The sequence below is a fragment of the Taudactylus pleione genome, unplaced genomic scaffold (assembly GCF_031769625.1).
Source record: "Taudactylus pleione unplaced genomic scaffold, aTauple2 ptg001867l, whole genome shotgun sequence".
Taxonomy (NCBI): domain Eukaryota; kingdom Metazoa; phylum Chordata; class Amphibia; order Anura; family Myobatrachidae; genus Taudactylus; species Taudactylus pleione.
The window spans coordinates 133,486-158,455 of NW_028286264.1; the positions used below are offsets into that span (position 1 = coordinate 133,486).

The following is a 24,970-nucleotide window of genomic DNA, read 5'->3' on the forward strand; positions in this document are numbered from 1 at the left end:
CCGGCTGGTGACAAACACGACAGTGTTATTACCAGGTGACGTCTACAAACCTTCTCTGCTGTATGGTATTACTCGCGCTCACAGAGAACGCGACCACCAAGCGCCAGACCCAGTGCCGCGGAGCCATGATCATGGAAGTAGCCCGAACCACCTACCAAATATAATTCCTGGAAAGAGAGAATTATTATTACCAAAGATCGGCTGCGCCTGGACAGGAGTTTCACGTCTTCCATGGAAATCGTGGCTCTTTTCGCGTGTCTGTACAAATAATGAAAATACTTGTGTGAGACTGGTACAAAGGCCACGGAATATGGTGCAGTGTAGCCCCGAGTTCACTCTAATGAGAACTCTCCGGCCCATATGATCATAGGACTACAGGCAAGTGATACAGGGGTGTGGTATAGAAGACTGATAGTACCTAGATAGACTCTCAATAAGATGGTAGACAGACAATAGCTAGAAGGACTAAAGGTCAACGCACAATTTAAACATTGTAAAGGTTTGACAGATACAAAAGGTCACCACCCCCTAGTGCCTAACCCTCCCCCTGGTGCCTCCCCCTCCCCCTAGTGCCTAACCCTAATGCATAACCCCTAACCCTCCCCCTGATTACTAACCCTAACCGTCCTCCTGGTGCCCAGTCCTACCCCTGATGCATAACCCCTAACCCTCCCCCTAGTGCCTAACCCTACCCCTAGTGCATAAACCCAACCCTCCCCCTGGTGCCTAAACCTACCCCTAGTGCATATCCCTAACCCTCCCCCTAGTGCCTAAACCTACCCCTAGTGCATATCCCTAACCCTCCCCCTAGTGCCTAATCCTACCCTTAGTGCCTAACCCTAACCGTCCCCCTGGTGCCTAACCCTACCCCTAGTGCATAAACCCAACCCTCCCACTAGTGCATAACCCTACCCCTAGTGCATAAACCCAACCCTCCCCCTGGTGCCTAACCCTACCCCTAGTGCCTAACCCTCCTCCTGATGCCTAACCCTCCCCCTCTCCCTAGTGCATAACCCTAACCGTCCCCCTGGTGCCTAACCCTACCCCTGGTGCATAACACCTAACCCTCCCCCCTAGTGCCTAACCCTACCCCTGGTGCCTAAACCTACCCCTAGTGCATATCCCTAACCCTCCCCCTGGTGCCTAAACCTACCCCTAGTGCATATCCCTAACCCTCCCCCTAGTGCCTAATCCTACCCTTAGTGCATAACCCTAACCGTCCCCCTGGTGCCTAACCCTCCCCCTGGTGCCTAACCCTCCCCCTGGTGCCTAACCCTCCCCCTAGTGCCTAACCCTCCCCCTAGTGCATAAACCCAACCCTCCCCCTGGTGCCTAACCCTACCCCTAGTGCCTAACCCTCCCCCTAGTGCATAAACCCAACCCTCCCCCTAGTGCCTAACCCAACCCTCCCCCTGGTGCCTAACCCTACCCCTAGTGCCTAACCCTCCCCCTAGTGCCTAACCCTAACCCTCTTCCTGATGCCTAACCCTCCCCCTCTCCCTAGTGCATAACCCTAACCGTCCCCCTGGTGCCTAACCCTACCCCTGGTGCATAACCCCTAACCCTCCCCCCTAGTGCCTAACCCTACCCCTGGTGCCTAAACCTACCCCTAGTGCATATCCCTAACCCTCCCCCTGGTGCCTAAACCTACCCCTAGTGCATATCCCTAACCCTCCCCCTGGTGCCTAACCCTCCCCCTAGTGCCTAATCCTACCCTTAGTGCATAACCCTAACCGTCCCCCTGGTGCCTAACCCTCCCCCTAGTGCATAAACCCAACCCTCCCCCTAGTGCCTAACCCTCCCCCTAGTGCATAAACCCAACCCTCCCCCTGGTGCCTAACCCTCCCCCTGGTGCCTAACCCTAACCCTCCCCCTAGTGCATAACCCCTAACCCTACCCCCTAGTGCCTAACCCTCCCCCTAGTGCATAAACCCAACCCTCCCCCTGGTGCCTAACCCTACCCCTAGTGCCTAACACTCCCTCTCCCCCTAGTGCCTAACCATACCCCTAGTCCATAACCCTAACCGTCCCCCTGGTGCATATCCCTAACCCTACCCCTAGTGCCTAACACTTCCTCTCCCCCTAGTGCCTAACCATACCCCTAGTCCATAACCCTAACCGTCCCCCTGGTGCCTAACCCTAACTTAAAAAAAAAAGTTGAAAAAACATGTGTCGACCATTTTTACCTGTCGACCATTTGTCAGTCAACCTTTTGTCCCTGACGACCATCTGATGACCTATTAAGTGTCTTTCTAGACACTGTCGATCTTTAATCCAGACACTGTGATAAAGCTAGCACATACAGCAAGGATGGCCAACCTGGTCCTGGAGCCCCCTAACATTGCACGTTTTGTAGACCACCAGTTGGTGGACTGGTGAAGTCATTTCTAACGATCACATTTTATAACGTGGTGGATTTATTCCTAACTGACACATTCCACAGGTGGTCTGGAAAACATGTACTGCTAGGAGTTCTTACACAGACATCCACGCCTCCTACAGCTATTACAGGGGAGGGGGGGGGGGCTTCGGGCAGAGAACGGGGTTCCTTCACAATGACCATCATTAATTTTGCAATAAAGCACCCAAATCCCTCGTTAGCCACTTTACTAATCATCTACATCCACACAGGTCCTTAGTTTCTTCCGTCCAGAAGTGACCCCTTTCCAAGCTGGCCGGGGTGATGCAGGCTCCTCACTGACCATACCAAGCGCAGGAGGGAATGTGGACGCAGGGTATCATATATCGGGCTGGGGGAGACTCATACATGTTCTCTGCTTACATGTAGACATATAGATATTGCCCAGACAATGAATGTAATGCTATGGAAGGAAAGTCTGTAACTGGCGAGGAGGTGGCAGCGTGCCAGCAGGGCAGACGTGTGCCACATCCTGTTACTGAGAGCTTTAATTCCACACACACAAGTGGGAAGCACCTGGGAGGACTCAGGACTTACTACGAAGAGAAGCACTGAGACAGGAGACCCCAATGCTGCAATTACAGGAGACCCTTCCTCCACCTGCAGCTAACCTAATGGAGCACAATCCATGCACCGCGCATTACAGGGGGCACAGGGGGGGGCATCACTTTCATCCTGCAATGCTGGGTTCCCTCTATTCATAGATCAGAGTATAGGGAGAGGAGACGCTCGCTGTGAGGGAAGGGGCCGGGAGTAGTGGGCTTTTTGTCACCGCAACATATAAATTACCATCTATCCTGTGCACAAATCCAACATCAGCTTCCAACATGAAATAAACGCTGTATTACGCTACTGGATACATGTGCACTAAGAGGCAGCACCATCCCCAAATCACATCTGTACAGCAGCGGCCATAGGTAATCCCTGTCCAGACTAGTGCATACAGCCCCTATAGCGCTGGGTGTGTACCAATGCGGACGGGATAGAGAGTAACAGGGATCCGACAACGATTATTTGTTACATTTATGTACCTGTGCCATAGTGATAGCCTCGCCCCGTCCCCTGTGCCATAGTGATAGCCTCGCCCCCATCACATGTACCTGTGCCATAGTGATAGCCTCGCCCCGTCACATGTACCTGTGCCATAGTGATAGCCTCGCCCCGTCCCGTGCCATAGTGATAGCCTCGCCCCCATCACATGTACCTGTGCCATAGTGATAGCCTCGCCCCGTCACATGTACCTGTGCCATAGTGATAGCCTCGCCCCGTCACATGTACCTGTGCCATAGTGATAGCCTCGCCCCGTCACATGTACCTGTGCCATAGTGATAGCCTCGCCCCCGTCACATGTACCTGTGCCATAGTGATAGCCTCTCCCCCGTCCCCTGTGCCATAGTGATAGCCTCGCCCCCATCACATGTACCTGTGCCACAGTGATAGCCTGGCCCCCATCACATGTCCCTGTGCCATAGTGATAGCCTCGCCCCCATCACATGTCCCTGTGCCATAGTGATAGCCTCGCCCCCATCACATGTACCTGTGCCATAGTGATAGCCTCGCCCCGTCACATGTCCCTGTGCCATAGTGATAGCCTCGCCCCCATCACATGTACCTGTGCCATAGTGATAGCCTCGCCCCGTCACATGTATCTGTGCCATAGTGATAGCCTCGCCCCATCACATGTACCTGTGCCATAGTGATAGCCTCGCCCCCGTCACCTGTGCCATAGTGATAGCCTCGCCCCAGTCACATGTCCCTGTGCCATAGTGATAGCCTGGCCCCCGTCACATGTACCTGTGCCATAGTGATAGCCTCGCCCCCGTCCCCTGTGCCATAGTGATAGCCTGGCCCCCGTCACATGTACCTGTGCCATAGTGATAGCCTCGCCCCCGTCACCTGTACCATAGTGATAGCCTCGCCCCCATCACATGTACCTGTGCCATAGTGATAGCCTGGCCCCCATCACATGTCCCTGTGCCATAGTGATAGCCTCGCCCCCATCACATGTCCCTGTGCCATAGTGATAGCCTCGCCCCCATCACATGTACCTGTGCCATAGTGATAGCCTCGCCCCGTCACATGTCCCTGTGCCATAGTGATAGCCTCGCCCCCATCACATGTACCTGTGCCATAGTGATAGCCTCGCCCCGTCACATGTATCTGTGCCATAGTGATAGCCTCGCCCCATCACATGTACCTGTGCCATAGTGATAGCCTCGCCCCCGTCACCTGTGCCATAGTGATAGCCTCGCCCCAGTCACATGTCCCTGTGCCATAGTGATAGCCTGGCCCCCGTCACATGTACCTGTGCCATAGTGATAGCCTCGCCCCCGTCCCCTGTGCCATAGTGATAGCCTCGCCCCCATCACATGTACCTGTGCCATAGTGATAGCCTCGCCCCCGTCACATGTACCTGTGCCATAGTGATAGCCTCGCCCCCGTCACATGTACCTGTGCCATAGTGATAGCCTCGCCCCCGTCACCTGTACCTGTGCCATAGTGATAGCTTCGCCCCCGTCACATGTACCTGTGCCATAGTGATAGCCTCGCCCCCATCACATGTACCTGTGCCATAGTGATAGCCTCGCCCCCGTCACATGTACCTGTGCCATAGTGATAGCCTCGCCCCATCACATGTACCTGTGCCATAGTGAAAGCCTCGCCCCATCACATGTACCTGTGCCATAGTGATAGCCTGGCCCCCGTCACATGTACCTGTGCCATAGTGATAGCCTCGCCCCCGTCCCCTGTGCCATAGTGATAGCCTCGCCCCCGTCACATGTCCCTGTGCCATAGTGATAGCCTCGCCCCCGTCACATGTACCTGTGCCATAGTGATAGCCTCGCCCCCGTCACATGTACCTGTGCCATAGTGATAGCCTCGCCCCGTCACATGTACCTGTGCCATAGTGATAGCCTCGCCCCCGTCACATGTACCTGTGCCATAGTGATAGCCTCGCCCCATCACATGTACCTGTGCCATAGTGATAGCCTCGCCCCCGTCACCTGTACCTGTGCCATAGTGATAGCCTCGCCCCCGTCACATGTACCTGTGCCATAGTGATAGCCTCGCCCCCGTCACATGTACCTGTGCCATAGTGATAGCCTCGCCCCGTGACATGTACCTGTGCCATAGTGATAGCCTCGCCCCGTCACATGTACCTGTGCCATAGTGATAGCCTCGCCCCCGTCACCTGTACCTGTGCCATAGTGATAGCCTCGCCCCCGTCACATGTACCTGTGCCATAGTGATAGCCTGCCCCCGTCACATGTACCTGTGCCATAGTGATAGCCTCGCCCCATCACATGTACCTGTGCCATAGTGATAGCCTCGCCCCATCACATGTACCTGTGCCATAGTGATAGCCTCGCCCCATCACATGTACCTGTGCCATAGTGATAGCCTGGCCCCCGTCACATGTACCTGTGCCATAGTGATAGCCTCGCCCCATCACATGTACCTGTGCCATAGTGGTAGCCTCGCCCCGTCCCCTGTGCCATAGTGATAGCCTCGCCCCCGTCACCTGTACCTGTGCCATAGTGATAGCCTCGCCCCCGTCACATGTACCTGTGCCATAGTGATAGCCTCGCCCCCGTCACATGTACCTGTGCCATAGTGATAGCCTCGCCCCCGTCACATGTACCTGTGCCATAGTGATAGCCTCGCCCCCGTCACATGTACCTGTGCCATAGTGATAGCATCGCCCCCGTCACATGTACCTGCGCCATAGTCTCCCGTCCGTCCCACGTACCTGCGCCATAGTCTCCCGTCCGTCCCACGTACCTGCGCCATAGTCTCCTGTCCGTCCCATGTACCTGCGCCATAGTCTCCCGTCCTTCCCATGTACCTGCGCCATAGCCTCCCGTCCCATGTACCTGCACCATAGTCTCCCGTCCGTCCCATGTACCTGCGCCATAGTCTCCCGTCCGTCCCATGTACCTGCGCCATAGTCTCCCGTCCGTCCCATGTACCTGCGCCATAGTCTCCCTTCCGTCCCATGTACCTGCGCCATAGTCTCCCGTCCGTCCCACGTACCTGCGCCATAGCCTCCCGTCCGTCCCACGTACCTGCGCCATAGTCTCCCGTCCGTCCCATGTACCTGCGCCATAGTCTCCCGTCCGTCCCATGTACCTGCGCCATAGTCTCCCTTCCTTCCCATGTACCTGCGCCATAGCCTCCCGTCCGTCCCATGTACCTGCGCCATAGTCTCCCGTCCGTCCCATGTACCTGCGCCATAGTCTCCCGTCCCACGTACCTGCGCCATAGCCTCCCGTCCCATGTACCTGCGCCATAGTCTCCCGTCCTTCCCATGTACCTGCGCCATAGTCTCCCGTCCGTCCCATGTACCTGCGCCATAGTCTCCCGTCCCACGTACCTGCGCCATAGTCTCCCGTCCCACGTACCTGCGCCATAGCCTCCCGTCCCATGTACCAGCGCCATAGTCTCCCGTCCTTCCCATGTACCTGCGCCATAGTCTCCCGTCACACGTACCTGCGCCATAGCCTCCCGTCCTTCCCATGTACCTGCGCCATAGTCTCCCGTCCCACGTACCTGCGCCATAGCCTCCCGTCCCATGTACCAGCGCCATAGTCTCCCGTCCTTCCCATGTACCTGCGCCATAGTCTCCCGTCCCACGTACCTGCGCCATAGTCTCCCGTCCGTCCCATGTACCTGCGCCATAGTCTCCCGTCCGTCCCATGTACCTGCGCCATAGTCTCCCGTCCGTCCCATGTACCTGCGCCATAGTCTCTCGTCCGTCCCATGTACCTGCGCCATAGTCTCCCGTCTGTCCCATGTACCTGCGCCATAGTCTCCCGTCCCACGTAACTGCGCCATAGCCTCCCGTCCCATGTACCAGCGCCATAGTCTCCCGTCCTTCCCATGTACCTGCGCCATAGTCTCCCGTCCTTCCCATGTACCTGCGCCATAGTCTCCCGTCCGTCCCATGTACCTGCGCCATAGTCTCCCGTCCGTCCCATGTACCTGCGCCATAGTCTCCCGTCCTTCCCATGTACCTGCGCCATAGTCTCCCGTCCGTCCCATGTACCTGCGCCATAGTCTCCCGTCCGTCCCATGTACCTGCGCCATAGTCTCCCGTCCGTCCCATGTACCTGCGCCATAGTCTCCCGTCCGTCCCATGTACCTGCGCCATAGTGATAGCCTCGCCCCCGTCCCCTGTGCCATAGTGATAGCCTCGCCCCCGTCACTTGTCCCTGTGCCATAGTGATAGCCTCGCCCCCGTCACATGTACCTGTGCCATAGTGATAGCCTGGCCCCCGTCACATGTACCTGTGCCATAGTGATAGCCTCGCCCCCATCCCCTGTGCCATAGTGATAGCCTCGCCCCCGTCACATGTCCCTGTGCCATAGTGATAGCCTCGCCCCCATCACATGTACCTGTGCCATAGTGATAGCCTCGCCCCCGTCACATGTACCTGTGCCATAGTGATAGCCTCGCCCCCGTCACATGTACCTGTGCCATAGTGATAGCCTCGCCCCATCACATGTACCTGTGCCATAGTGATAGCCTGGCCCCCGTCACATGTACCTGTGCCATAGTGATAGCCTCGCCCCCGTCCCCTGTGCCATAGTGATAGCCTCGCCCCCGTCACATGTCCCTGTGCCATAGTGATAGCCTCGCCCCCGTCACATGTACCTGTGCCATAGTGATAGCCTTGCCCCCGTCACATGTACCTGTGCCATAGTGATAGCCTCGCCCCCGTCACATGTACCTGTGCCATAGTGATAGCCTCGCCCCCGTCACATGTACCTGTGCCATAGTGATAGCCTCGCCCCATCACATGTACCTGTGCCATAGTGATAGCCTCGCCCCGTCACATGTACCTGTGCCATAGTGATAGCCTCGCCCCATCACATGTACCTGTGCCATAGTGATAGCCTCGCCCCCGTCACCTGTACCTGTGCCATAGTGATAGCCTCGCCCCCGTCACATGTACCTGTGCCATAGTGATAGCCTGCCCCCGTCACATGTACCTGTGCCATAGTGATAGCCTCGCCCCATCACATGTACCTGTGCCATAGTGATAGCCTCGCCCCATCACATGTACCTGTGCCATAGTGATAGCCTCGCCCCGTCCCCTGTGCCATAGTGATAGCCTCGCCCCCGTCACATGTACCTGTGCCATAGTGATAGCCTCGCCCCCGTCACATGTACCTGTGCCATAGTGATAGCCTCGCCCCCGTCACATGTACCTGCGCCATAGTCTCCCGTCCGTCCCACGTACCTGCGCCATAGTCTCCCGTCCGTCCCACGTACCTGCGCCATAGTCTCCCGTCCGTCCCATGTACCTGCGCCATAGTCTCCCGTCCGTCCCATGTACCTGCGCCATGGTCTCCCGTCCTTCCCACGTACCTGCGCCATAGTCTCCCGTCCGTCCCATGTACCTGCGCCATAGTCTCCCGTCCGTCCCACGTACCTGCGCCATAGTCTCCCATCCGTCCCATGTACCTGCGCCATAGTCTCCCGTCCGTCCCATGTACCTGCGCCATAGTCTCCCGTCCGTCCCATGTACCAGCGCCATAGCCTCCCGTCCGTCCCATGTACCTGCACCATAGCCTCCCGTCCCATGTACCTGCGCCATAGTCTCCCGTCCGTCTCATGTACCTGCGCCATAGTCTCCCGTCCCATGTACCTGCGCCATAGCCTCCCGTCCGTCCCATGTACCAGTGCCATAGCCTCCCTTCCGTCCCATGTACCTGCACCATAGTCTCCCGTCCCATGTATCTGCGCCATAGCCTCCCGTCCGTCCGACGTACCTGCGCCATAGTCTCCCGTCCGTCCCATGTACCTGCGCCATAGTCTCCCGTCCTTCCCATGTACCTGCGCCATAGTCTCCCGTCCGTCCCATGTACCTGCGCCATAGTCTCCCGTCCCACGTACCTGCGCCATAGCCTCCCGTCCCATGTACCTGCGCCATAGTCTCCCGTCCTTCCCATGTACCTGCGCCATAGTCTCCCGTCCGTCCCATGTACCTGCGCCATAGTCTCCCGTCCCACGTACCTGCGCCATAGCCTCCCGTCCCATGTACCAGCGCCATAGTCTCCCGTCCTTCCCATGTACCTGCGCCATAGTCTCCCGTCCCACGTACCTGCGCCATAGCCTCCCGTCCTTCCCATGTACCTGCGCCATAGTCTCCCGTCCCACGTACCTGCGCCATAGCCTCCCGTCCCATGTACCTGCGCCATAGTCTCCCGTCCTTCCCATGTACCTGCGCCATAGTCTCCCGTCCCACATACCTGCGCCATAGTCTCCCGTCCGTCCCATGTACCTGCGCCACAGTCTCCCGTCCGTCCCATGTACCTGCGCCATAGTCTCCCGTCCTTCCCATGTACCTGCGCCATAGTCTCCCGTCCGTCCCATGTACCTGCGCCACAGTCTCCCGTCCGTCCCATGTACCTGCGCCATAGTCTCCCGACCCACGTACCTGCGCCATAGCCTCCCGTCCCATGTACCAGCGCCATAGTCTCCCGTCCTTCCCTTGTACCTGCGCCATAGTCTCCCGTCCTTCCCATGTACCTGCGCCATAGTCTCCCGTCCGTCCCATGTACCTGCGCCATAGTCTCCCGTCCGTCCCATGTACCTGCGCCATAGTCTCCCGTCCTTCCCATGTACCTGCGCCATAGTCTCCCGTCCGTCCCATGTACCTGCGCCATAGTCTCCCGTCCCATGTACCTGCGCCATAGTCTCCCGTCCGTCCCATGTACCTGCGCCATAGTCTCCCGTCCTTCCCATGTACCTGCGCCATAGTCTCCCGTCCGTCCCATGTACCTGCGCCATAGTCTCCCGTCCCATGTACCTGCGCCATAGTCTCCCGTCCCATGTACCTGCGCCATAGTCTCCCGTCCGTCCCATGTACCTGCGCCATAGTCTCCCGTCCCATGTACCTGCGCCATAGTCTCCCGTCCGTCCCATGTACCTGCGCCATAGTCTCCCGTCCCATGTACCTGCGCCATAGTCTCCCGTCCCATGTACCTTCGCCATAGTCACCCGTCCTTCCCATGTACCTGCGCCATAGTCTCCCGTCCCATGTACCTGCGCCATAGTCTCCCGTCCTTCCCATGTACCTGCGCCATAGTCTCCCGTCCGTCCCATGTACCTGCGCCATAGTCTCCCGTCCTTCCCATGTACCTGCGCCATAGTCTCCCGTCCGTTCCATGTACCTGCGCCATAGTCTCCCGTCCTTCCCATGTACCTGCGCCATAGTCCCCCGTCCCATGTACCTGCGCCATAGTCTCCCGTCCTTCCCATGTACCTGCGCCATAGTCTCCCGTCCGTCCCACGTACCTGCGCCATAGCCTCCCGTCCCATGTACCTGCGCCATAGTCTCCCGTCCTTCCCATGTACCTGCGCCATAGTCCCCCGTCCCATGTACCTGCGCCATAGTCTCCCGTCCTTCCCATGTACCTGCGCCATAGTCTCCCGTCCGTCCCACGTACCTGCGCCATAGCCTCCCGTCCCATGTACCTGCGCCATAGTCTCCCGTCCGTCCCATGTACCTGCGCCATAGTCTCCCGTCCGTTCCACGTACCTGCGCCATAGTCTCCCGTCCGTCCCATGTACCTGCGCCATAGCCTCCCGTCCCACGTACCTGCGCCATAGTCTCCCGTCCTTCCCATGTACCTGCGCCATAGTCTCCCGTCCGTCCCATGTACCTGCGCCATAGTCTCCCGTCCTTCCCATGTACCTGCGCCATAGTCTCCCGTCCGTCCCATGTACCTGCGCCATAGTCTCCCGTCCCATGTACCTGCGCCATAGTCTCCCGTCCGTCCCATGTACCTGCGCCATAGTCTCCCGTCCTTCCCATGTACCTGCGCCATAGTCTCCCGTCCGTCCCATGTACCTGCGCCATAGTCTCCCGTCCCATGTACCTGTGCCATAGTCTCCCGTCCCATGTACCTGCGCCATAGTCTCCCGTCCGTCCCATGTACCTGCGCCATAGTCTCCCGTCCGTCCCACGGACCTGCGCCATAGTCTCCCGTCCGTCCCATGTACCTGCGCCATAGTCTCCCGTCCGTCCCATGTACCTGCGCCATAGTCTCCCGTCCGTCCCATGTACCTGCGCCATAGTCTCCCGTCCGTCCCATGTACCGGTGCAAAGAATTTTATATACCCCAGAACATTAAAGGATGATGGAAAAATTATGCCCAAAATTGATTTGTAATGTAATGTAACGATAGAAGATATTTTCTATAGGAATATAAGAGATTATGCAGCGGAGAACGCGGCGGCTGTCATCGCGCTCTCACCTACCGTGCAAACAGCTCAAGGTCTTTTGCAAACGTTTCTGTAGAGTGAGAAAAAAAAATGGAAATGAGATCTCTAATTAGAGAGACTGGGAAAACTCGTCATTAAATCTTGGAAGGACATCAAGACAAAGTGCTTCACGTGGATTGTTCAGCAATATAACGAGGACAATTTGATGGGAGTCATAGGAGAGAAATGGGCAACGCAGCAGAAATGAAGAAACTGATTTACTCATATAAACGTATCACGGACAGAGCGACCATTCTGCGCAATGCGAGAACGGAGAGACAGTAAAGGAGGAAACACCGTTATTTAAAATAAAGAAAAATGTCACAATTCCACTAAAAATTAAATGTTCCAGTGAGGGAGGGGCGGCGTGGACAGCCTCTAACCCCCTTACCGAGGGGCGGCGTGGACAGCCTCTAATCCCCTTACAGAGGGGCGGCGTGGACAGCCTCTAACCCCATTTAGGGAGGGGCAGGGACAGCCTCTAACCTCCTTTAGAGAGGAGCAGGGACAGCCTCTAACCCCCTTTAGAGAGGGGCAGGGACAGCCTCTAACCCCCTTACAAAGGGGCGGCGTGGACAGCCTCTAATCCCCCGTACAGAGGGGCGGCGTGGACAACCTCTAACCCCCTTACAGAGGGGCGGCGTGGACAGCCTCTAACCCCATTTAGGGAGGGACAGGGACAGCCTCTAACCCCCTTTAGAGAGGGGCAGGGACAGCCTCTAACCCCCTTTAGAGAGGGGCAGGGACAGCCTCTAACCCCCTTTAGGGAGGGGCAGGGACAGCTTCTAACCCCCTTTAGGGAGGGGCAGGGACAGCCTCTAACCCACTTTAGGGAGGGGCAGGGAGAGCCTCTAACCCCCTTTAGGGAGGGGCAGGGACAGCTTCTAACCCCCTTTAGGGAGGGGCAGGGACAGCCTCTAACCCCCTTTAGGGAGGGGCAGGGACAGCCTCTAACCCCCTTTAGGGAGGGGCAGGGACAGCCTCTAACCCCCTTTAGGGAGGGGCAGGGACAGCCTCTAACCCCCTTTAGGGAGGAGCAGGTACAGCCTCTAACAGCTGCTGGTTTCTGGGGACAATGATATCACAGGAACCATGGTTGCTTTAGTGACAATAGTACACTTAGGCCCATGTCCCCGCTGTGTATAAAACGGATCTTTTCACCAAATAATTCTGCGTCCAATGCAGCTTGTGCGATTCAGTAAACGCATTTTGGGGTTGCACCTGCCCCCACATTATATTTAACTATTCCTGATTCATCCAATTATCGGATGATTTGCCCAAGATATAAAATTAACTTTACTTTCATCCCCTTTTTAACTGACTCTTGTATTAAATAAGAAGAAGGGATTTTGGGGATGAAAGAACTCAACAAGGGCGGTGTATATGATGGAAAATTACCACAATGGTAACAGATCTACTGTGACCCCTCGCCATCCCTTACTGCGTGCTGTCAGATACACCGCATGGGCTCATTATCTATAGAGATCATATGTTCATCAGAGAGAATACAGCTCAGTCTGGAGTCATGTAAGTCAGGAAGCAATGACCAGTCCTCCACTGTATATGGGGATACAGGAGCTCAGGGTGTTACTATATGTGGTAATAATAGTGTATATGGGGGATACAGGAGCTCAGGGTGTTACTATATGTGGTAATAATAGTGTATATGGGGGATACAGGAGCTCAGGGTGTTACTATATGTGGTAATAATAGTGTATATGGGGGATACAGGAGCTCAGGGTGTTACTATATACGGTAATAACAGTGTATATGGGGATGGAGGAGCTCAGGGTGTTACTATATGTGGTAATAACAGTGTATATGGGGGATACAGGAGCTCAGGGTGTTACTATATACGGTAATAACAGTGTATATGGGGATACAGGAGCTCAGGGTGTTACTATATACGGTAATAACAGTGTATATGGGGGATACAGGAGCTCAGGGTGTTACTATATGTGGTAATAACAGTGTATATGGGGGATACAGGAGCTCAGGGTGTTACTATATGTGGTAATAATAGTGTATATGGGGGATACAGGAGTTCAGGGTGTTACTATATACGGTAATAACAGTGTATATGGGGATACAGGAGCTCAGGGTGTTACTATATACGGTAATAACAGTGTATATGGGGATGGAGGAGCTCAGGGTGTTACTATATGTGGTAATAACAGTGTATATGGGGGATACAGGAGCTCAGGGTGTTACTATATGTGGTAATAACAGTGTATATGGGGATACCGGAGCTCAGGGTGTTACTATATGTGGTAATAACAGTGTATATGGGGGATACAGGAGCTCAGGGTGTTACTATATACGGTAAAAACAGTGTATGGGGATGGAGGAGCTCAGGGTGTTACTATATGTGGTAATAACAGTGTATATGGGGATACAGGAGCTCAGGGTGTTACTATATGTGGTAATAACAGTGTATATGGGGATGGAGGAGCTCAGGGTGTTACTATATGTGGTAATAACAGTGTATATGGGGATACAGGAGCTCAGGGTGTTACTATATGTGGTAATAACAGTGTATATGGGGATACAGGAGCTCAGGGTGTTACTATATGTGGTAATAATAGTATATATGGGGTATACAGGAGCTCAGGGTGTTACTATATGCAGTAATAACAGTGTATATGGTGATACAGGAGCTCAGGGTGTTACTATATGTGGTAATAATAGTGTATATGGGGTATACAGGAGTTCAGGGTGTTACTATATGAGGTAATAACAGTGTATATGGGGGTACAGGAGCTCAGGGTGTTACTATATGAGGTAATAACAGTGTATATGGGGGTACAGGAGCTCAGGGTGTTACTATATGTGGTAATAACAGTGTATATGGGGGGTACAGGAGCTCAGGGTGTTACTATATGAGGTAATAACAGTGTATATGGGATGGAGGAGCTCAGGGTGTTACTATATGTGGTAATAATAGTGTATATGGGGATACAGGAGCTCAGGGTGTTACTATATGTGGTAATAACAGTGTATATGGGGGTACAGGGGCTCAGGGTGTTACTATATGTGGTAATAACAGTGTATATGGGGACACAGGAGCTCAGGGTGTTACTATATGTGGTAATAACAGTGTATATGGGGGGTACAGGAGCTCAGGGTATTACTATATGCGGTAATAACAGTGTATATGGGGTATACAGGAGCTCAGGGTGTTACTATATGTGGTAATAACAGTGTATATGGGGATACAGGAGCTCAGGGTGTTACTATATGTGGTAATAATAGTGTATATGGGGGATACAGGAGCTCAGGGTGTTACTATATGTGGTAATAATAGTGTATATGGGGGATACAGGAGCTCAGGGTGTTACTATATGTGGTAATAATAGTGTATATGGGGGATACAGGAGCTCAGGGTGTTACTATATACGGTAATAACAGTGTATATGGGGATGGAGGAGCTCAGGGTGTTACTATATGTGGTAATAACAGTGTATATGGGGGATACAGGAGCTCAGGGTGTTACTATATACGGTAATAACAGTGTATATGGGGATACAGGAGCTCAGGGTGTTACTATATACGGTAATAACAGTGTATATGGGGGATACAGGAGCTCAGGGTGTTACTATATGTGGTAATAACAGTGTATATGGGGGATACAGGAGCTCAGGGTGTTACTATATGTGGTAATAATAGTGTATATGGGGGATACAGGAGTTCAGGGTGTTACTATATACGGTAATAACAGTGTATATGGGGATACAGGAGCTCAGGGTGTTACTATATACGGTAATAACAGTGTATATGGGGATGGAGGAGCTCAGGGTGTTACTATATGTGGTAATAACAGTGTATATGGGGGATACAGGAGCTCAGGGTGTTACTATATGTGGTAATAACAGTGTATATGGGGATACCGGAGCTCAGGGTGTTACTATATGTGGTAATAACAGTGTATATGGGGGATACAGGAGCTCAGGGTGTTACTATATACGGTAAAAACAGTGTATGGGGATGGAGGAGCTCAGGGTGTTACTATATGTGGTAATAACAGTGTATATGGGGATACAGGAGCTCAGGGTGTTACTATATGTGGTAATAACAGTGTATATGGGGATGGAGGAGCTCAGGGTGTTACTATATGTGGTAATAACAGTGTATATGGGGATACAGGAGCTCAGGGTGTTACTATATGTGGTAATAACAGTGTATATGGGGATACAGGAGCTCAGGGTGTTACTATATGTGGTAATAATAGTATATATGGGGTATACAGGAGCTCAGGGTGTTACTATATGCAGTAATAACAGTGTATATGGTGATACAGGAGCTCAGGGTGTTACTATATGTGGTAATAATAGTGTATATGGGGTATACAGGAGTTCAGGGTGTTACTATATGAGGTAATAACAGTGTATATGGGGGTACAGGAGCTCAGGGTGTTACTATATGAGGTAATAACAGTGTATATGGGGGTACAGGAGCTCAGGGTGTTACTATATGTGGTAATAACAGTGTATATGGGGGGTACAGGAGCTCAGGGTGTTACTATATGAGGTAATAACAGTGTATATGGGATGGAGGAGCTCAGGGTGTTACTATATGTGGTAATAATAGTGTATATGGGGATACAGGAGCTCAGGGTGTTACTATATGTGGTAATAACAGTGTATATGGGGGTACAGGGGCTCAGGGTGTTACTATATGTGGTAATAACAGTGTATATGGGGACACAGGAGCTCAGGGTGTTACTATATGTGGTAATAACAGTATATATGGGGGTACAGGAGCTCAGGGTGTTACTATATGTGGTAATAATAGTGTACATGGGGATGGAGGAGCTCAGGGTGTTACTATATGTGGTAATAACAGTGTATATGGGGGTACAGGAGCTCAGGGTGTTACTATATGTGGTAATAATAGTGTATATGGTGATACAGGAGCTCAGGGTGTTACTATATGCGGTAATAACAGTGTATATGGGGGATACAGGAGCTCAGGGTGTTACTATATACGGTAATAGTGTATATGGGGATGGAGGAGCTCAGGGTGTTACTATATGTGGTAATAACAGTGTATATGGGGATGGAGGAGCTCAGGGTGTTACTATATGTGGTAATAACAGTGTATATGGGGGTACAGGAGCTCAGGGTGTTACTATATGTGGTAATAATAGTGTATATGGGGGATACAGGAGCTCAAGGTGTTACTATATACGGTAATAACAGTGTATATGGGGATGGAGGAGCTCAGGGTGTTACTATATGTGGTAATAACAGTGTATATGGGGATACAGGAGCTCAGGGTGTTACTATATGTGGTAATAACAGTGTATATGGGGATGGAGGAGCTCAGGGTGTTACTATATGTGGTAATAACAGTGTATATGGGGATACAGGAGCTCAGGGTGTTACTATATGTGGTAATAACAGTGTATATGGGGATACAGGAGCTCAGGGTGTTACTATATGTGGTAATAATAGTATATATGGGGTATACAGGAGCTCAGGGTGTTACTATATGCAGTAATAACAGTGTATATGGTGATACAGGAGCTCAGGGTGTTACTATATGTGGTAATAATAGTGTATATGGGGTATACAGGAGTTCAGGGTGTTACTATATGAGGTAATAACAGTGTATATGGGGGTACAGGAGCTCAGGGTGTTACTATATGAGGTAATAACAGTGTATATGGGGGTACAGGAGCTCAGGGTGTTACTATATGTGGTAATAACAGTGTATATGGGGGGTACAGGAGCTCAGGGTGTTACTATATGAGGTAATAACAGTGTATATGGTATGGAGGAGCTCAGGGTGTTACTATATGTGGTAATAATAGTGTATATGGGGATACAGGAGCTCAGGGTGTTACTATATGTGGTAATAACAGTGTATATGGGGGTACAGGGGCTCAGGGTGTTACTATATGTGGTAATAACAGTGTATATGGGGACACAGGAGCTCAGGGTGTTACTATATGTGGTAATAACAGTATATATGGGGGTACAGGAGCTCAGGGTGTTACTATATGTGGTAATAATAGTGTACATGGGGATGGAGGAGCTCAGGGTGTTACTATATGTGGTAATAACAGTGTATATGGGGGTACAGGAGCTCAGGGTGTTACTATATGTGGTAATAATAGTGTACATGGGGATGGAGGAGCTCAGGGTGTTACTATATGTGGTAATAACAATGTATATGGGGATACAGGAGCTCAGGGTGTTACTATATGTGGTAATAATAGTGTATATGGGGGATACAGGAGCTCAGGGTGTTACTATATACGGTAATAACAGTGTATATGGGGATGGAGGAGCTCAGGGTGTTACTATATGTGGTAATAACAGTGTATATGGGGGATACAGGAGCTCAGGATGTTACTATATGTGGTAATAATAGTGTATATGGGGGATACAGGAGCTCAGGGTGTTACTATATACGGTAATAACAGTGTATATGGGGATACAGGAGCTCAGGGTGTTACTATATACGGTAATAACAGTGTATATGGGGATGGAGGAGCTCAGGGTGTTACTATATGTGGTAACAGTGTATATGGGGATACAGGAGCTCAGGGTGTTACTATATACGGTAATAACAGTGTATATGGGGGATACAGGAGCTCAGGGTGTTACTATATGTGGTAATAACAGTGTATATGGGGGATACAGGAGCTCAGGGTGTTACTATATGTGGTAATAATAGTGTATATGGGGGATACAGGAGTTCAGGGTGTTACTATATACGGTAATAACAGTGTATATGGGGATACAGGAGCTCAGGGTGTTACTATATACGGTAATAACAGTGTATATGGGGATGGAGGAGCTCAGGGTGTTACTATATGTGGTAATAACAGTGTATATGGGGATACAGGAGCTCAGGGTGTTACTATATGTGGTAATAATAGTGTATATGGGGATGGAGGAGCTCAGGGTGTTACTATATGTGGTAATAACAGTGTATATGGGGGATACAGGAGCTCAGGGTGTTACTATATGTGGTAATAACAGTGTATATGGGGATACCGGAGCTCAGGGTGTTACTATATGTGGTAATAACAGTGTATATGGGGGATACAGGAGCTCAGGGTGTTACTATATACGGTAATAACAGTGTATATGGGGATGGAGGAGCTCAGGGTGTTACTATATGTGGTAATAACAGTGTATATGGGGATACAGGAGCTCAGGGTGTTACTATATGTGGTAATAACAGTGTATATGGGGATGGAGGAGCTCAGGGTGTTACTATATGTGGTAATAACAGTGTATATGGGGATACAGGAGCTCAGGGTGTTACTATATGTGGTAATAACAGTGTATATGGGGATACAGGAGCTCAGGGTGTTACTATATGTGGTAATAATAGTATATATGGGGTATACAGGAGCTCAGGGTGTTACTATATGCAGTAATAACAGTGTATATGGTGATACAGGAGCTCAGGGTGTTACTATATGTGGTAATAATAGTGTATATGGGGTATACAGGAGTTCAGGGTGTTACTATATGAGGTAATAACAGTGTATATGGGGGTACAGGAGCTCAGGGTGTTACTATATGAGGTAATAACAGTGTATATGGGGGTACAGGAGCTCAGGGTGTTACTATATGTGGTAATAACAGTGTATATGGGGGGTACAGGAGCTCAGGGTGTTACTATATGAGGTAATAACAGTGTATATGGGATGGAGGAGCTCAGGGTGTTACTATATGTGGTAATAATAGTGTATATGGGGATACAGGAGCTCAGGGTGTTACTATATGTGGTAATAACAGTGTATATGGGGGTACAGGGGCTCAGGGTGTTACTATATGTGGTAATAACAGTGTATATGGGGACACAGGAGCTCAGGGTGTTACTATATGTGGTAATAACAGTATATATGGGGGTACAGGAGCTCAGGGTGTTACTATATGTGGTAATAATAGTGTACATGGGGATGGAGGAGCTCAGGGTGTTACTATATGTGGTAATAACAGTGTATATGGGGGTACAGGAGCTCAGGGTGTTACTATATGTGGTAATAATAGTGTATATGGTGATACAGGAGCTCAGGGTGTTACTATATGCGGTAATAACAGTGTATATGGGGGATACAGGAGCTCAGGGTGTTACTATATACGGTAATAGTGTATATGGGGATGGAGGAGCTCAGGGTGTTACTATATGTGGTAATAACAGTGTATATGGGGATGGAGGAGCTCAGGGTGTTACTATATGTGGTAATAACAGTGTATATGGGGGTACAGGAGCTCAGGGTGTTACTATATGTGGTAATAATAGTGTATATGGGGGATACAGGAGCTCAAGGTGTTACTATATACGGTAATAACAGTGTATATGGGGATGGAGGAGCTCAGGGTGTTACTATATGTGGTAATAACAGTGTATATGGGGATACAGGAGCTCAGGGTGTTACTGTATGTGGTAATAACAGTGTATATGGGGATGGAGGAGCTCAGGGTGTTACTATATGTGGTAATAACAGTGTATATGGGGATACAGGAGCTCAGGGTGTTACTATATGTGGTAATAACAGTGTATATGGGGATACAGGAGCTCAGGGTGTTACTATATGTGGTAATAATAGTATATATGGGGTATACAGGAGCTCAGGGTGTTACTATATGCAGTAATAACAGTGTATATGGTGATACAGGAGCTCAGGGTGTTACTATATGTGGTAATAATAGTGTATATGGGGTATACAGGAGTTCAGGGTGTTACTATATGAGGTAATAACAGTGTATATGGGGGTACAGGAGCTCAGGGTGTTACTATATGAGGTAATAACAGTGTATATGGGGGTACAGGAGCTCAGGGTGTTACTATATGTGGTAATAACAGTGTATATGGGGGGTACAGGAGCTCAGGGTGTTACTATATGAGGTAATAACAGTGTATATGGTATGGAGGAGCTCAGGGTGTTACTATATGTGGTAATAATAGTGTATATGGGGATACAGGAGCTCAGGGTGTTACTATATGTGGTAATAACAGTGTATATGGGGGTACAGGGGCTCAGGGTGTTACTATATGTGGTAATAACAGTGTATATGGGGACACAGGAGCTCAGGGTGTTACTATATGTGGTAATAACAGTATATATGGGGGTACAGGAGCTCAGGGTGTTACTATATGTGGTAATAATAGTGTACATGGGGATGGAGGAGCTCAGGGTGTTACTATATGTGGTAATAACAGTGTATATGGGGGTACAGGAGCTCAGGGTGTTACTATATGTGGTAATAATAGTGTACATGGGGATGGAGGAGCTCAGGGTGTTACTATATGTGGTAATAACAGTGTATATGGGGGTACAGGAGCTCAGGGTGTTACTATATGTGGTAATAATAGTGTATATGGTGATACAGGAGCTCAGGGTGTTACTATATGCGGTAATAACAGTGTATATGGGGGATACAGGAGCTCAGGGTGTTACTATATACGGTAATAGTGTATATGGGGATGGAGGAGCTCAGGGTGTTACTATATGTGGTAATAACAGTGTATATGGGGATGGAGGAGCTCAGGGTGTTACTATATGTGGTAATAACAGTGTATATGGGGGTACAGGAGCTCAGGGTGTTACTATATGTGGTAATAATAGTGTATATGGGGATGGAGGAGCTCAGGGTGTTACTATATGTGGTAATAACAGTGTATATGGGGGTACAGGAGCTCAGGGTGTTACTATATGTGGTAATAATAGTGTATATGGTGATACAGGAGCTCAGGGTGTTACTATATGCGGTAATAACAGTGTATATGGGGGATACAGGAGCTCAGGGTGTTACTATATGTGGTAATAACAGTGTATATGGGGATGGAGGAGCTCAGGGTGTTACTATATGTGGTAATAACAGTGTATATGGGGATGGAGGAGCTCAGGGTGTTACTATATGTGGTAATAACAGTGTATATGGGGGTACAGGAGCTCAGGGTGTTACTATATGTGGTAATAATAGTGTATATGGGGATGGAGGAGCTCAGGGTGTTACTATATGTGGTAATAACAGTGTATATGGGGGTACAGGAGCTCAGGGTGTTACTATATGTAGTAATAATAGTGTATATGGTGATACAGGAGCTCAGGGTGTTACTATATGCGGTAATAATAGTGTATATGGGGGATACAGGAGCTCAGGGTGTTACTATATACGGTAATAGTGTATATGGGGATGGAGGAGCTCAGGGTGTTACTATATGTGGTAATAACAGTGTATATGGGGATGGAGGAGCTCAGGGTGTTACTATATGTGGTAATAGCAGTGTATATGGGGGTACAGGAGCTCAGGGTGTTACTATATGTGGTAATAACAGTGTATATGGGGGTACAGGAGCTCAGGGTGTTACTATATGGTGTAATAACAGTGTATATGGGGGATACAGGAGCTCAGGGTGTTAGTATATGTGGTAGTAACAGTGTATATGGGGGATACAGGAGCTCAGGCTGTTACTATATGTGGTAATAATAGTGTATATGGGGATACAGGAGCTCAGGGTGTTAGTATATGCAGTAATAACAGTGTATATGGGGGGTACAGGAGCTCAGGGTATTACTATATGCGGTAATAACAGTGTATATGGGGTATACAGGAGCTCAGGGTGTTACTATATGTGGTAATAACAGTGTATATGGGGATACAGGAGCTCAGGGTGTTACTATATGTGGTAATAACAGTGTATATGGGGATACAGGAGCTCAGGGTGTTACTATATGTGGTAATAATAGTATATATGGGGTATACAGGAGCTCAGGGTGTTACTATATGTGGTAATAATAGTGTATATGGAGGAGCTCACGGTGTTACTATATGTGGTAGTAACAGTGTATATGGTGATACAGGAGCTCAGGGTGTTACTATATGCGGTAATAACAGTGTATATGGGGATACAGGAGCTCAGGGTGTTACTATATGTGGTAATAACAGTGTATATGGAGGAGCTCAGGGTGTTACTATATACGGTAATAATAGTGTATATGGTGATACAGGAGCTCAGGGTGTTACTATATGTGGTAATAACAGTGTATATTGGGGATACAGGAGCTCAGGGTATTACTATATGCAGTGATAACAGTGTGTATGGGGATGGAGGAGCTCAGGGTGTTACTATATGTGGTAATAATAGTGTATATGGGGATACAGGAGCTCAGGGTGTTACTATATGTGGTTATAATAGTATATATGGGGTATACAGGAGCTCAGGGTGTTAATATATGTGGTAATAATAGTGTATATGGGGGTTACAGGAGCTCAGGGTGTTACTATATGTGGTAATAATAGTATATATGGGGAACAGGAGCTCAGGGTGTTACTATATGTGGTAATAATAGTGTATATGGGGGATACAGGAGCTCAGGGTGTTAGTATATGTGGTAATAACAGTGTATATGGGGGTACAGGAGCTCAGGGTGTTACTATATGCGGTAATAACAGTGTATATGTGGGTACAGGAGCTCAGGGTGTTACTATATGTGGTAATAGTAGTGTATATGGGGGTTACAGGAGCTCAGTGTGTTACTATATGTGGTAATAATAGTGTATATGGGGGTACAGGAGCTCAGGGTGTTACTATATGTGGTAATAACAGTGTATATTGGGGATACAGGAGCTCAGGGTGTTACTATATGCTGTAATTACAGTGTGTATGGGGGATACAGGAGCTCAGGGTGTTACTATATGCGGTAATAACAGTGTATATGGGGGTACAGGAGCTCAGGGTGTTACTATATGCGGTAATAACAGTGTATATGGGGGTACAGGAGCTCAGGGTGTTACTATATGTGGTAATAGTAGTGTATATGGGGGATACAGGAGCTCAGGGTGTTACTATATGTGGTAATAATAGTGTATATGGGGGATACAGGAGCTCAGGGTGTTACTATATGCGGTAATAACAGTGTATATGGGGACACAGTAGCTCAGGGTGTTACTATATGCAGTAATAACAGTGTATATGGGGATGGAGGAGCTCAGGGTACTATATGTGGTAATAACAGTGTATATGGGTATACAGGAGCTCAGGGTGTTACTATATGCAGTGATAACAGTGTGTATGGGGATGGAGGAGCTCAGGGTGTTACTATATGTGGTAATAACAGTGTATATGGGGGATACAGGAGCTCAGGGTGTTACTATATGTGGTAATAATAGTGTATATGGGGTACAGGAGCTCAGGGTACTATATGTGGTAATAACAGTATATGGGGTATACAGGAGCTCAGGGTGTTTCTATATGTGGTAATAACAGTGTATATGGGGATACAGGAGCTCAGGGTGTTACTATATGCGGTAATAACAGTGTATATGGGGGGTACAGGAGCTCAGGGTGTTACTATATGCGGTAATAACAGTGTATATGGGGATACAGGAGCTCAGGGTGTTACTATATGTGGTAATAATAGTGTATATGGGGATGGAGGAGCTCAGGGTGTTACTATATGAGGTAATAACAGTGTATATGGGGATACAGGAGCTCAGGGTGTTACTATATGTGGTAATAATAGTGTATATGGGGATACAGGAGCTCAGGGTGTTACTATATGCGGTAATAATAGTGTATATGGGGATGGAGGAGCTCAGGGTGTTACTATATGCGGTAATAGTGTATATGGGGATAAAGGAGGTCAGGGTGTTACTATATGTGGTAATAACTGTGTATGTGGTGATACAGGAGCTCAGGGTGTTACTATATGTGGTAATAACAGTGTATATGGGGGATACTGGATTTCAGGGTGTTACTATATGTGGTAATAACAGTGTATATGGGGATACAGGAGCTCAGGGTGTTACTATATGTGGTAATAATAGTGTATATGGAGATGGAGGAGCTCAGGGTGTTACTATATGTGGTAACAGTGTATATGGGGATACAGGAGCTCAGGGTGTTACTATATGCTGTAATAACAGTGTATATGGGGGATACAGGAGCTCAGTGTGTTACTATATGTGGTAATAACAGTGTATATGGGGGATATAGGAGCTCAGGGTGTTACTATATGTGGTAATAACAGTGTATATGGGGATACCGGAGCTCAGGGTGTTACTATATGTGGTAATAACAGTGTATATGGGGATACAGGAGCTCAGGGTGTTACTATATGCTGTAATAACAGTGTATATGGGGATGGAGGAGCTCAGGGTGTTACTATATGTGGTAATAGCAGTGTATATGGGGGATACTGGATTTCAGGGTGTTACTATATGTGGTAATAACAGTGTATATGGGGGTACAGGAGCTCAGGGTGTTACTATATGCAGTAATAACAGTGTATATGGTGATACAGGAGC

General features: G+C 49.7%; 1 protein-coding gene across 2 annotated transcripts in view; it reads right to left on the minus strand.

Annotated features, from left to right (window-relative positions):
- The window catches only part of CENPS (centromere protein S), a 38,827-nt gene that overhangs the window by 2,324 nt on the left and 11,533 nt on the right, over positions 1–24,970 (minus strand). For both annotated transcript variants that reach the window (XR_015876485.1, XM_088465131.1), the window contains exons 3-4: positions 11,691–11,724; positions 192–258 (exon numbers count right to left, since the gene is read on the minus strand). Coding sequence is in view for 1 of the 2 variants with exons in the window: in XM_088465131.1 (XP_088321257.1) it covers positions 192–258; positions 11,691–11,724 (101 nt within the window). In the remaining variant the exon portion in view is untranslated. The remainder of the gene's footprint in view (positions 1–191; positions 259–11,690; positions 11,725–24,970) is intronic.